Source organism: Anomaloglossus baeobatrachus, chromosome 4 (genome assembly GCF_048569485.1).
Source record: "Anomaloglossus baeobatrachus isolate aAnoBae1 chromosome 4, aAnoBae1.hap1, whole genome shotgun sequence".
Lineage (NCBI taxonomy): Eukaryota > Metazoa > Chordata > Amphibia > Anura > Aromobatidae > Anomaloglossus > Anomaloglossus baeobatrachus.
The window spans coordinates 687144671-687156976 of record NC_134356.1 but is presented as its reverse complement, the minus strand read 5'-3'; the positions used below and the strand labels follow the sequence as shown (position 1 = coordinate 687156976).

The window sequence follows — 12306 nt, the reverse complement described above, 5'->3', positions numbered from 1 at the left end:
CATGAGTATATGTTCTTGTCACTTTCCCATGTGTTTGTGTTGTGTTGTGAGTTGTTTGTCACCTTTTAGACACCTTTTGAGGGTGTTTTCTAGGTGTTTCTATGTGTTTGTGATTGCCTCCCATTGTTGCCTAAGGGGTTCGAGCGGTTCGCTGAACCGAACTCGAACGCGACCTCCGTTCGGCGAACCAAGCTCGAGCCGAACCTCGACCGGTTCGCTCATCTCTAGTCATGAAGTACAATATACAGTGGAACTTCGGTTTATGAGTAACTTGGTTTGCGAGTAGTTCGCTATACGAGCAAAGCTTGCAGTAAATTTGTAACTCAGTTTACGAGCAAGCTTTGCTGTACGAGCAAATACTCACCGCACACACTTCCGGTTCCACCACGCTCTAACCCGCTCTTGCAGTGCGCACAAACACACACAAACACACACATATTATGCTCACTTTACCTTCCTTTCCCTCGCTGGCCTCCCGGTTCTTGTAGTCCGCCGGTACAGGATGTGTATCGGGTAACCATCGCGACGATGGAGGAACTTCCGCTGTCAGATGTTTCTCAAAGGAAAGTGTGCTGACGAATGAGAGGCAAGCGGTTATGTCTTTGACATCAGCGCTAACAGCGAAAGCTCCGGCATCGGTCACGATGGTTACACGATACACATCCTGTAACGGCGGGCTTCAAGAACCAGGAGGCCGGCATTGCATTGCTCACACTAGCCAGTTTTCTACTCCCCACTGATGAGGGGCAAGTACCCCGAAACAGCTGTCTATGGATGGATACCATATTTTTTATTGAAGAAAAGGAATTCATGTATATATGATGTCCAAAAATTAACGTTTCAACTATAATATGGTCTTCATCAAAATGACCATCTGTGATTATCAGGCAAGGTGAGTTGTTACTAGGCGATGCGGTGCGGCAAGTACCAAGGGGAAGAGACTCAAGAACATGAATCTACATAGAATCTTAGGTCTATCAATCGTCGGTATGTACACAACCACTATACTGGTATAGCCCAATCATATTATACATTCAGGTATAGCCACAGTGTTATATGTAATCGTCCTGTTAATAGGTATGATTGTGCAGTAGGGCTATCTGAACCTGTGTGATAGGACAATTGGACCTGTTCCCTCTGCGTGACCGCCACGCAGAGGGAACAGGTCCAATTGTCCTATCACACAGGTTCAGATAGCCCGGCACCCGTTAGGGGATACCTATTACCCACTTAGGAACCTGATCAGAATCTCCTTACTACGTATTTATGCACAGTGATACGTACCCCCATGGGCTGCAGTAAAGATTACATAAAGGATATATAATTGCACCTTCATTATAGTATACTAGCCCATACTTATCCTGTATTCTGACACCACTCGACTTTACTTATAGGATAAAACGGCAAGCCACTGCTTCCCTCTTACTGCACAATCATACCTATTAACAGGACGATTACATATAACACTGTGGCTATACCTGAATGTATAATATGATTGGGCTATACCAGTATAGTGGTTGTGTACATACCGACGATTGATAGACCTAAGATTCTATGTAGATTCATGTTCTTGAGTCTCTTCCCCTTGGTACTTGCCGCACCGCATCGCCTAGTAACAACTCACCTTGCCTGATAATCACAGATGGTCCTTTTGATGAAGACCATATTATGGTTGAAACGTTAATTTTTGGACATCATATATACATGAATTCCTTTTCTTCAATAAAAAATACATATATAAAAAGAAACCCTTTTCTTGTCTGACTACATTGAGGTAGAGTGCCGGAGTTCTCTCTCTTTATGAAAGTGAAAATGGGCTCAGATGTGAAGGAGTTAACTAACCACTCAGTTTCCGCCACATCATTAACCGATTGCTTAAGTTATATAACAGAGAGATCTCTTCAGGCCACTCATTTGGTTTTATTTAAGACTGAAAAGATTGATTTTCCCATTCCTGCGACCACACATTTACTACTTACCCTGATCATATTTTTTATTAATTCAAGTTTTTGTTTTATGGCAAATTAACAAATTAATTGTTCAACTGAGCAAATCACTTCATTCCTTCTAAGTCGCAATTCTTCACATTATTTCGGACATATAAAGGATAACATCAGATCAACCTCATTTTTGATGATGACCTTTTTTGGATGAAGATCCTCTTGTTCTCGGTGGCAGGAGGTCATTTGCCAGGTATCTAAAATGGTGACCGGCAGCTTGGAAAACATGGCTCTCATTACTGTATCCAACTGGTAGGACAACCAGTCATTAACAAAGGCAAAATTATATCCAGTGTTGGCCGATTTAATAATGACATTTGTGTCCGGGCTACGTTCCAAAAGTCTAATAACAGCTTCTCGAATAGACCAAAGTCGCTCAATGTAAACTCCTAATGGATAGGTGGCAAAATGAGCCCAGCAATTCAAGACGACCACCATTCCTTCCCGAGGGCCCAGTCCATCCAGCTCCGTAGCAATGTAATGTAACTCTTTAATTGATGTACGTCCAATACGCAGAGGCTTCTGATGGGCTCTCCAATGCACCAGGTAGTTATTCTCTGCATCTGTCGCCAATAGTGGACCTCCGTGGGGAGGAACATGGAGGTCTATTTGATTGAGAGCTGTAGATATATGTTTTTAATAAAAAAAATAGCCATTACTGAGACACATAGCTAGACATTTTTAATATCAACATAAAGGAAAAATTTATACCATAACAAAACTTCATTGACAAAAAAGGTTGACCGTTATACTGTAGCAACCTCCAAATTAAAGAATATTGATTTCCTGTAGAAGGTTTCTAGCCTTGTTCCAAAGCCAGTTGCAAGGCTCAGTTGTTATCTGAAGTTATGGTCTCATATCTATCTCTACAAAAGTTTGACATTGACATAAAAATACCTTTCCAATAACGTCCTTTTTTCTTTAATAAATATTTTTTTGCTATAGACTAATTAGAATATATTTTAATGACTCACATCACCTCCTCCTCCTCTTCCCTAAACATTGACTGATAACACCTCTATATAAAGTAGATAACAAAAGCCACAATTCACACTAGGTGATGTCACAGCTCACCTCTTTTTAATAAGTAATACCACCTGTATATACAGTAGATAAGACTGGATCCTACATTTACAATAGACAATGTCACAGCTCATCTCCTTTTCCACCTGTAAAATGACTGATAACACCTCTATATATAGTAGATAACAAAGAACTCACCATTTATAATAAATTATGCTACAGCTCACCTTCTCTCCTAAATAGCTGATAACTCCTCTATATACAATAAATAACACTGGATTCATCATTTAAAATAGTCATGTCAAAACTCCCCACCTCATCCTGTACAATGACTGATAACACCTCTATATACAGTAGATAACACAGTATCCAGTCCACCATTCTCAACAAGTGATGTCACAGCTCATTTAGTGTAGGGCAAGCTGCTGGAGAAGGGGTAGTGTATTAGAGGCATGTAGGCAGGGATTTCAGCCTGATAGACATTGCAGCTGCTACATAAGGAAGCTGTTCTATTCTCAAATAATACTGCTTTTAGCTGCATTCGGTGTAGGGCAAGCTGATGGAGAAGGACAATGTATTGGAAGCTTGGAGGCAGGGATTCTGGGCTTAAAGACATTTCTGTTGCAACCTAAAAGCAAAAGTCTTTTTCACTCCTACATCTGTTTTTTTTCAATATTTAAACCACTATTAGCTGCATTCAGTGTAGAGATAGCTACTGGAGAAGGGATAGTTTTAGAATAGAGGCACAAAGTCAGGGTACTGTATATCGCTTTACAGTTATTTTATGGGTATATTGCTGCTGCAACCTAACTGCTTTGGTCTGATAAGTCTATGCCCACAAAGAACAACCTTGTAAGTACCCAGAAATCTCTTAGATGGAGAAAGAAAAATGTAGAGAAACGTAGAGTGGTGGTCATGGAAATTGAAAATTGAGAGGAATAGAGGTCACTATCTGCAGACCGGATATAAATTCAGGTTCAAAATCTAAAGATGTGTCTGACAGAATATCAAGACTCTTCAGATCTACAAATTACTACCCACTTTTGCTAATACATTTGGGGACAAATGACAACACAAGAAAGGGACCTCGAGACTATCTGCACTGACTTTGAAGACTTAAGGCCCCGTTACATGCAACAACATCGCTAATGAGATATCGCTTGGGTCACGGCATTCATGACGCACAATTGATGTCGTTAGCGACGTCGTTGCGTGTGACACCTACGAGCGACCGCTAACGATCCGAAAAATGGTAAAACTTGTTCATTGTTGACACGTTGTTCCTTTCCAAAATATCATTGCTCATTTTGGACGCAGGTTGTTCGTCGTTCCTGAGGCAGCACACATCGCTACATGTGACACCCCAGGAACGACGAACAACAGTGTTCCTGCGTCCTCCGGCAACAAAGTGGGAGTGACATTAATGCGGCTGTTCTCCACCCCTCCGTTTCTATTGGTGGCCCGCTGTGTGTCGTCGCTGTGACGCCGCATTAACCTCCCCATTAAAAAAGAGTTTGTTCACTGGCCACAGCGACGTCATTAGGAAGGTATGTGCGTGTGACGCATACTAGCGATATTGTTCACCACGGGCAGCGATTTGCCCATGACACATGCACGACGGGGGCGGGTGCAATCGCTAATGGAATCGCTAGCAATGTCGCAGCGTGTAAAGCGGCCTTTATACAAGACAGTGAAAGAACAGGGAGTGCATGTGCTCTTCTAATTCGTCCTCCCAATGGATAACCATGGAACAATTAGGTGGAACAAGATTCTCTAGGTGAATCACTGGTGTCGTCAGTAAGAATTTGGATTTTTGCATCATGGAATAAATTACCTAGACGATGGGCTATAAGCTAGAGATGGGCTGCACCTTTCCAAGACTGGAAAACATATTTGGAAATCGTCTTGCTGCACTCATCAGGAGCTTTACATTAGAACAATGTAGGAAGGGAAGCAAAAGGCCATTGATAGCCATACTGCTGACATATACTATGGAGAACTTTGCTATTAGAAATGAAAAGGACGAAAAAAACCAATAATAAAAATATTGGAAAAGAGAACCTATCGTACACTAAAATGTTTCTGTTAAAATGTAGAGAGCATGGGCAACTAAAAAACAGAATTAGAGCTACTAACGCAGGAAAAGCAATCTGATTTCATATGCATCAGTTAAGCTTGGTGGGACGATACATATGATTGAAATACAAGGTTAGAAGGATACAACTTATTTATAACTAATAGACTTAATAAACGAGGAGGCAGTGTCACATTGTATGTTAGAAAATCCTATATCTCCACAAAGATTGAGGCTTTAGAGACTGGGAGTTCCGTGGGAGCTATTTGGGTAAGAATACAGGGAGAGAACAATGGAAAGGACACTATTGTAGGTGTTTACTATTGGCCATCTGGGCAAGCTGCAGATATGGATGAACCCTTTATACATCAGATGGCCAAGTTTTAGAAAAACCAAGACATAGTTATCATGGGAAATTTCAACTATCCAGACATTTGTTGAAATTCTCTTTCAGGCAAAAGTAACAGGTCCAACAAATTCTTATGCCCTCTTGCTGACAACTTTATCTTTCAAAAGGTAGAGAAGAAAACAAGGGGATCTGCCACCTTGGATCTAATTCTTATAAACAGGGATGAAATGTTTGAGGAGTTATGGTGACTGGGACCTTAGGAGGCAGCGATCATGCTATAATACAATTTCAGAGAATAAAGGCTGCTTTACACACAGTGACATTGCTAGCGATGTCGCTCGTGAAAGCATCCGCCTCCGTCGTTTGTGCATCACTGTCAAATCACTGCCCGTGGTGGACAAAATCGCTAGTGTCTGTCACTCGGACTTACCTTCCTAGCGACGTCACTGTGGCCGGCGAACAGCCTCTTTTCTATGGTAGCGGTTCGTGCGGCGTCACAGCTACGTCACACGGCAGGCGTCCAATAGAAGCGGAGGGGCGGAGAGCAGCCGCATGAAAGTCACGCCCACCTCGTTGCCGGAGGACGCAGGTACGGTGTTGTTCGTCGTTCCTGGAGTGTCACACGTAGCGATGTCTGCTGCCTCAGGAACGACCAACAACCTGCGTCCTGAACCAGCAACAACATTTGGGAAATGAACGACGTGTCAACGATCAACGATTAGTTAATTAATTTTGATCGTTAGCGGTCGCTCGTACTTGTCAAACGCAACGACATCGCTATGAAGGCCGGATGTGCGTCACGAATTCCGTGACCCCAACGACATCTCGTTAGCGATATCGTTGTGTGTAAAGCCCCCTTTAGAGGAGGAAGACCGGTGAAGACTCAGACTTCAAGGTTGGATTTCAGAAAGGCAGATTATATGGTGCTCAGGAAGATGATAGGAAGGATCCAATGGCCAGATGTCCTTAAGGACAGAATTGTGCAAGGAGGATAGAAAATTTGAAACATGAGATTCTCAAAGCAATTCTAAAAAGAGGGAATAATTGGTTAGCATCTAAGGAGACCAAGATGGATGAAGACAGAACTTAAACACTTGCTAAAAAAGTATGTCAATAGAAAAATAAAGTAAAGAATTTTATAGGATTTTTACAGGATGAAAATGGTGAAGTGGTAAAAAATGATGTAGAGAAGGCCAAACTTTTAAATTCATATTTTGCATCTGTTTTCTCTGAAAAAACAAAGGTACAATCAACTGATCTTCACTGTACTATTTGAGGAATAGAAGAATCCAGGCCATCTATAAACAGGGAGATATTGAGGTGATACGTAGCTAACATTAATGAATTCAAGTCTCCAGGTCCAGATAAATTAAACCCCAGAGTACTGAAGGAAATAGAGGACATTTCTGAACCATTCTCCATAATCTTTAAACATTCTTAGAGAACAGGAAAAGTTACAGAAGACTGGGGAAGAGCAGATGTGTCCCCATCTTCAAAAAGGGAAGAAGGTGGACCCAGGGAACTATAGGCCAATGAGCCTGACTTCCATACCAGGAAAGATCTTTGAACAAACTATTAAACAACATTTATGCAAGTACCTGGATGAGAAGGAATAAATTAACGAGAGCCAGCATGGGTTTGTAACTAATAAGTCATGTCAGACTAACTTAATTTTGGCAGAATCACTGACTGGGTGGATCAGGGAAAGGCAGTAGATATAGTATATCTTGACTTCAGCAAAGCATTTGACAAAGTATCTCATACAGTCCTTATTGAAAAATTACCAAGTAGGGATTTGACAAGGAATTCCTTTAGACATCAGTTTAATCAAAGTTTTATCAGTTGTTTTCCATGATGAGGAAAAAAAATATTCTTCACCATGTCCTTTCTATCAGTTAGTGCAAAAGTGACGGCTCAAAGATGGCATCCTGGTGCTGGGCATTTTTTGCACTGACCCATAGACTTTTATTGCCGAGTTTGATCCCACACTTGCATTTATATTGGACATGTCTCTGATATTTTGCACAAATTTGCTTGGTCTGCAAAAACATCAGTGACGTTAATAGTCCCATAGAATATCATAGGTATGAGGGGTTTCCGTAAAAAAACATGGATATGGAAAACTGACAAAGAGCAAGAGGAATCGTCTCTGGTAGTGTTGAGCGAGTAGTTGACTATTTGTACTCTCTATGCTGTTAGCGAGTACTGTCCACTACTTGCATATTTGTTATGAGTAGCAGGCAAAATATAAGTCAAGGTGAAATACTCGCTAAGTAGCGAGTAACCCGAAAGCCGTACTATTCGCTTCTCGCACGAAAAATACGGCTTTCCGGCTACTTGCTACTTAGTGAGTATTTCCCATTGACTTACAGTACATTGCACCCGCTACTCCTAACGAATATGCGAGTAGCGGACAGTACTTGATAACAGCTTAACGAGTACAGATGTTTAACTGCTTGCTCAACACTAGTCTCTGGCCATCACCTAAACAAAAATTACATTTTGGGGGTCATATTGCAGTTTCCTTTTCAGTTATCCTACTGTCACATTCATTTGCACCAAGGTAAATGACCGTTGACTCACAGTCACTTCTGTTTCCGAACTGGAATGAGTGGTATCTTTGAAGTGTCCCTGACTTATAGTTATAATAGTTATACTGTGATGTGCAAGTTTTCCTTTAATTTGTTAAAGCACCACATAAGCATTCTGGAGTTTTTTAGAGTTGGAGTGGTACTTCTGCCACGTTCAGTTTTTAACACTGCTCCGGTCCCACGGCACCATCTTTTGTCCGTAACTTTTCACTGGTCGTGAATCAGAAGTTATGTCACAAGTTATTTGTGCATCTCTATGAGAGCCAAAAAGAGGCCACAACGAAGCAAGAAAGAGGCCAAAATGAGGCCTAATTGAGCCCAGAAAGTGGTTCTCAAAAAATAAATTGAAACACTGGAGCTGCCGGAAAGTCACAAATCACAAGAGAAAAACCAGAGTGCCACTGGAAACAGATAAAGAGGGCAACAGGGGGTGGGGGACTTACGTTTATACGACCACTCAATCAGTTAAATAAAAAAAATGTTGGAGTGGAGTTTTAAGCAATGTACAGTACAGAACAAAAGTTTGGACACACCTTCTCATTCAATGAGTTTTCTTTATTTTCAGGACTCTAAAAATTGTAGATTCACATTGAGGACATCAAATCTATGAAGTAACACATGTGGAATGAAATACTTAAAAAAGTGTGAAACAACTGAAAATATGTCTTATATTCTAGGTTCTTCAAAGTAGCCACCTTTTGCTTTGATTACTACTTTGCACACTCTTGGCATTCTCTTGATGAGCTTCAAGAGGTAGTCACCGGAAATGGTTTTCCAAGAGTCTTGAAGGAGTTCCGAGAAATGCTTAGCACCTGTTGGCCCTTTTGCCTTCTCTCTGCTGTCCATCTCACCCCAAACCATCTCGATTGGCTTCAAGTCTGATGACTGTGGAGGCCAGGTCATCTGGCGTAGCACCTCATCACTCTCCTTCTTAGTCAAATAGACCTTACACAGCCTGGAGGTGTGTTTGGGGTCATTGTCCTGTTGAAAAATAAATGATGGTCCAACTAAACGCAAACCGGATGGAATAGTATGCTGCTGCAAGATGCTGTGGTAGCCATGCTGGTTTAGTATGCCTTAAATTTTGAGTAAATCCCCAACAGTATCACCAGCAAAGCACCCCCACACCATCACACCTCCTCCTCCATGCATCACGGTGGGAACCAGGCATGTAGAGTCCATCTGTTCCCCTTTTCTACAAAGACATGGTGGTTGTATCCAAAGATCTCAAATTTGGACTCATCAGACCAAAGCACAGATTTCCACTGGTCTAATGTCCATTCCTTGTGTTCTTTACCCCAAACAAGTCTCTTCTGCTTATTGCCTGTCATTAGCAGTGGTTTCCTAGAAGCTATTTTACCATGAAGGCCTGCTGCAGAAAGTCTCCTCTTAATAGTCGTTCTAGAGATGAGGTGTGTCCAAACTTTTGGTCTGTACTGTATATAATACATTTTTCAGACCCAAAGGCCCCGTCACACGCATCAATACATCATGCGATTGCATAAGCGATCGCACCTGCCCCCGTCGTTTGTGCATCACGGGCAATTAGTTGCCTGTGGTGCACAAAACAAAGTCGTTAACCCCCGTCACATGTGCTTACCTCCTGAATGACCTCGCTGTGAGCGGCAAACAACCTCTTCCTGAAGGGGGAGGGATGTTCGGCGTCACAGCGACGTCACACAGCAGCCGGCCAATAGAAGCGGAGGGGAGGAGATGAGTGGGACGTAACATCCCGCCAACCTCCTTCCTTCTGCATTGCTGGCGGGACGCAGGTAAGCTGTGTTCATCGTTCCTGGGGTGTCACACGGAGCGATGTCTGCTGCCTCGGGAACAACGAACAACCGGCGCGCAGAAGGAGGAACAACTTTATGAAAATGAACGACTTGTTAACAAGCAACGATAAGCTGAGTATTTTTGCTCTTTCACATTTGTTCGTAGCTGTCACACGCTACGATATCTCGAACAATGCCGGATGTGCGTCACGGAACCGTGACCCCGAAGACATATCTCCTGATATATCGTACCGTGTGACGCCGCCTTTAATAAATCTGTCACTTTTGAAGATATTTTCAGATCTGCTTTTCCATGTTCATATTCATGTCCTTCAGTATGATTAAAGGAAAACATTGGCATAGCTGGATCCTTAAACTAGTGAACACCAATAGAATTACATGGACCTAATTGACAATAATTAGGTAAAACTATTAAAAACCATATGATTTTTACCAGCATTTATTATGGAATCTAAACTGGAAACTCCAACACTGAAATGACCTTAACTTTTTGATAGCGACCTTGGAATTAATGAAACTAATTAATGAATAAAACTTTAGCTACTTACTTGGTACAAACTTCACCAAATATTCAAACCAGACTCGGATGGTGGAGTCTCCGAACATGTAGACCATTTTCCCAGAAAGACATTTCACCACTTTGTTTGAATCATTGAAATTTTGGTTGGAACAGACAAGAGAGTTCCAGACGTCCTGGTAGTAAAATCCTGATGGGTTGGGATTTTTAAGTTTGGATGTGCAAAGTTTTGTGACTGCAAATATGGGAACAATTTTATTTACATAATTTTTGTAAGGAATCCCAATAATTAACATAAATTATCACTGTATTAAGTTTAATTGATGAGAGTTTTATGGTAATAGTAGAATGATAGACAGATAGATATATAGATAGATAGATGGATAGATAGATATAGATGGATGGATAGATAGATAGATAGATAGATAGATAGATAGATAGATGGATAGATAGATATAGATGGATGGATAGATAGATAGATAGATAGAGGGATCGATAGATATATAGAGGGATAGATAGAAAATATTATTTGCAAAGTGTATTGCTGCTTTTATTATTTTTTGTTCTGTCTGATGGAAATGGAATATATACATGGAAGTCCTTGCACCCGTGATTTGTGAGTTTTCCAGTGCTGCTCGGGTTTTTGATTACTCTAGATAGATAGATTGATAGAGTGTGGAAAATAAGTATTTGATCATTTGATTTGCCCGTTTTGCAAATTTTCCTCTATACAAAGAATGGAGAGGTGTGTAAATTTTACCATTGGTAACTTTAACTATGACAGACAGAATCGTCCTAAAAATCCTGAAAATCACATTGCAAGATTTTTAAATAATTAATGTGCATTTTACTGCATAAAATAAGTATCAAATCACCTACCAACCAGCAATGATTGTGGCTCTCATAAAGTATAAAGTTGATTTTTTTTTCTCTAACCCCTCACGACCATGGGCATATATATATATATATATATATATATATATATATATACATCCTAGTTTGTTCCTTTGTGCCCCCTGGTAACCACAGGTTCTGGTGGCAAGCCCATGGTAATCCTCAGACATGTCTGCTTATCCAATCAGCTGACATGTGCAGCTAACTGGCTTGGGTGGATCAGAGAGCCACCTGTGCCTGCTTACCACTTAGATTTCACTGTCAAATTCTGACACCGCAATTTAAATGGCCACAGCAACAATTGCTGCATTCCCCGCCACCATCAGTGGTCTCATGACATGACCATGGGGCATCATGTGGTTGCCATGGTAGTGCGGGGTCAGCTGATGACCCCTGATGCTACCATGAAGTATTTCCTGTGAAAGTCGACTGAGCATCGGCATTCACAGGAGCACTGCATTTCTGCTGATCAAAGCAATGCTGCAGCATCACTCTGATCAGCAAAAGCGATCAGACACTGAAGTCATAAAGCCCCCTAGGGGCACTAGTAAATCAATAAAACATATAAAAATAAAAAAATGAAAGTTCAAATAATCTCCCTTTAGCCCCATTGAAAATAATACAATAATAATATACACATATTTGATACGGTAGGAAATACTGATCTATCAAAATATCAATCAATTAATCTGATCGGTATACAGTGTGGCGAGAAAAAAATCCAAACTCCAAAGAAGTGTTTTTTGGTCGCTGCAACATTTCATTAAAATGCAATAACAGGCAATGAAAATAGAGCAACTACGCAAAAAAGGTACAATTAAAAATGCCAGCTCAATACGCAAACAATAAGCTCACACTTAGGGGCACTTTGCACACTACGACATCGCAGGCCGATGCTGCGATGCCGAGTGCGATAGTGCCCGCCCCCGTCGCAGCAGCGATATGTGGTGATAGCTGGCGTAGCGAAAGTTATCGCTACGCACGCTTCACACACACACTCACCTGCCGTGCGACGTCCCTGTGGCCGGCGACCCGCCTCCTTGTTAAGGGGGCGGGTCGTGCGGC

At 41.4% G+C, this 12306-nt stretch overlaps 1 protein-coding gene across 1 annotated transcript in view; it reads right to left on the bottom strand.

Annotated features, from left to right (window-relative positions):
• Positions 1–2087: 2087 nt before the first annotated feature.
• The window catches only part of LOC142302163 (NXPE family member 3-like), a 30243-nt gene continuing 20024 nt past the window's right edge, over positions 2088–12306 (bottom strand). Inside the window, exons 5-6 of the mRNA XM_075343247.1 lie at positions 10379–10582; positions 2088–2620 (exon numbers count right to left, since the gene is read on the bottom strand). Of these exons, the coding sequence (XP_075199362.1) occupies positions 2088–2620; positions 10379–10582 (737 nt within the window). The remainder of the gene's footprint in view (positions 2621–10378; positions 10583–12306) is intronic.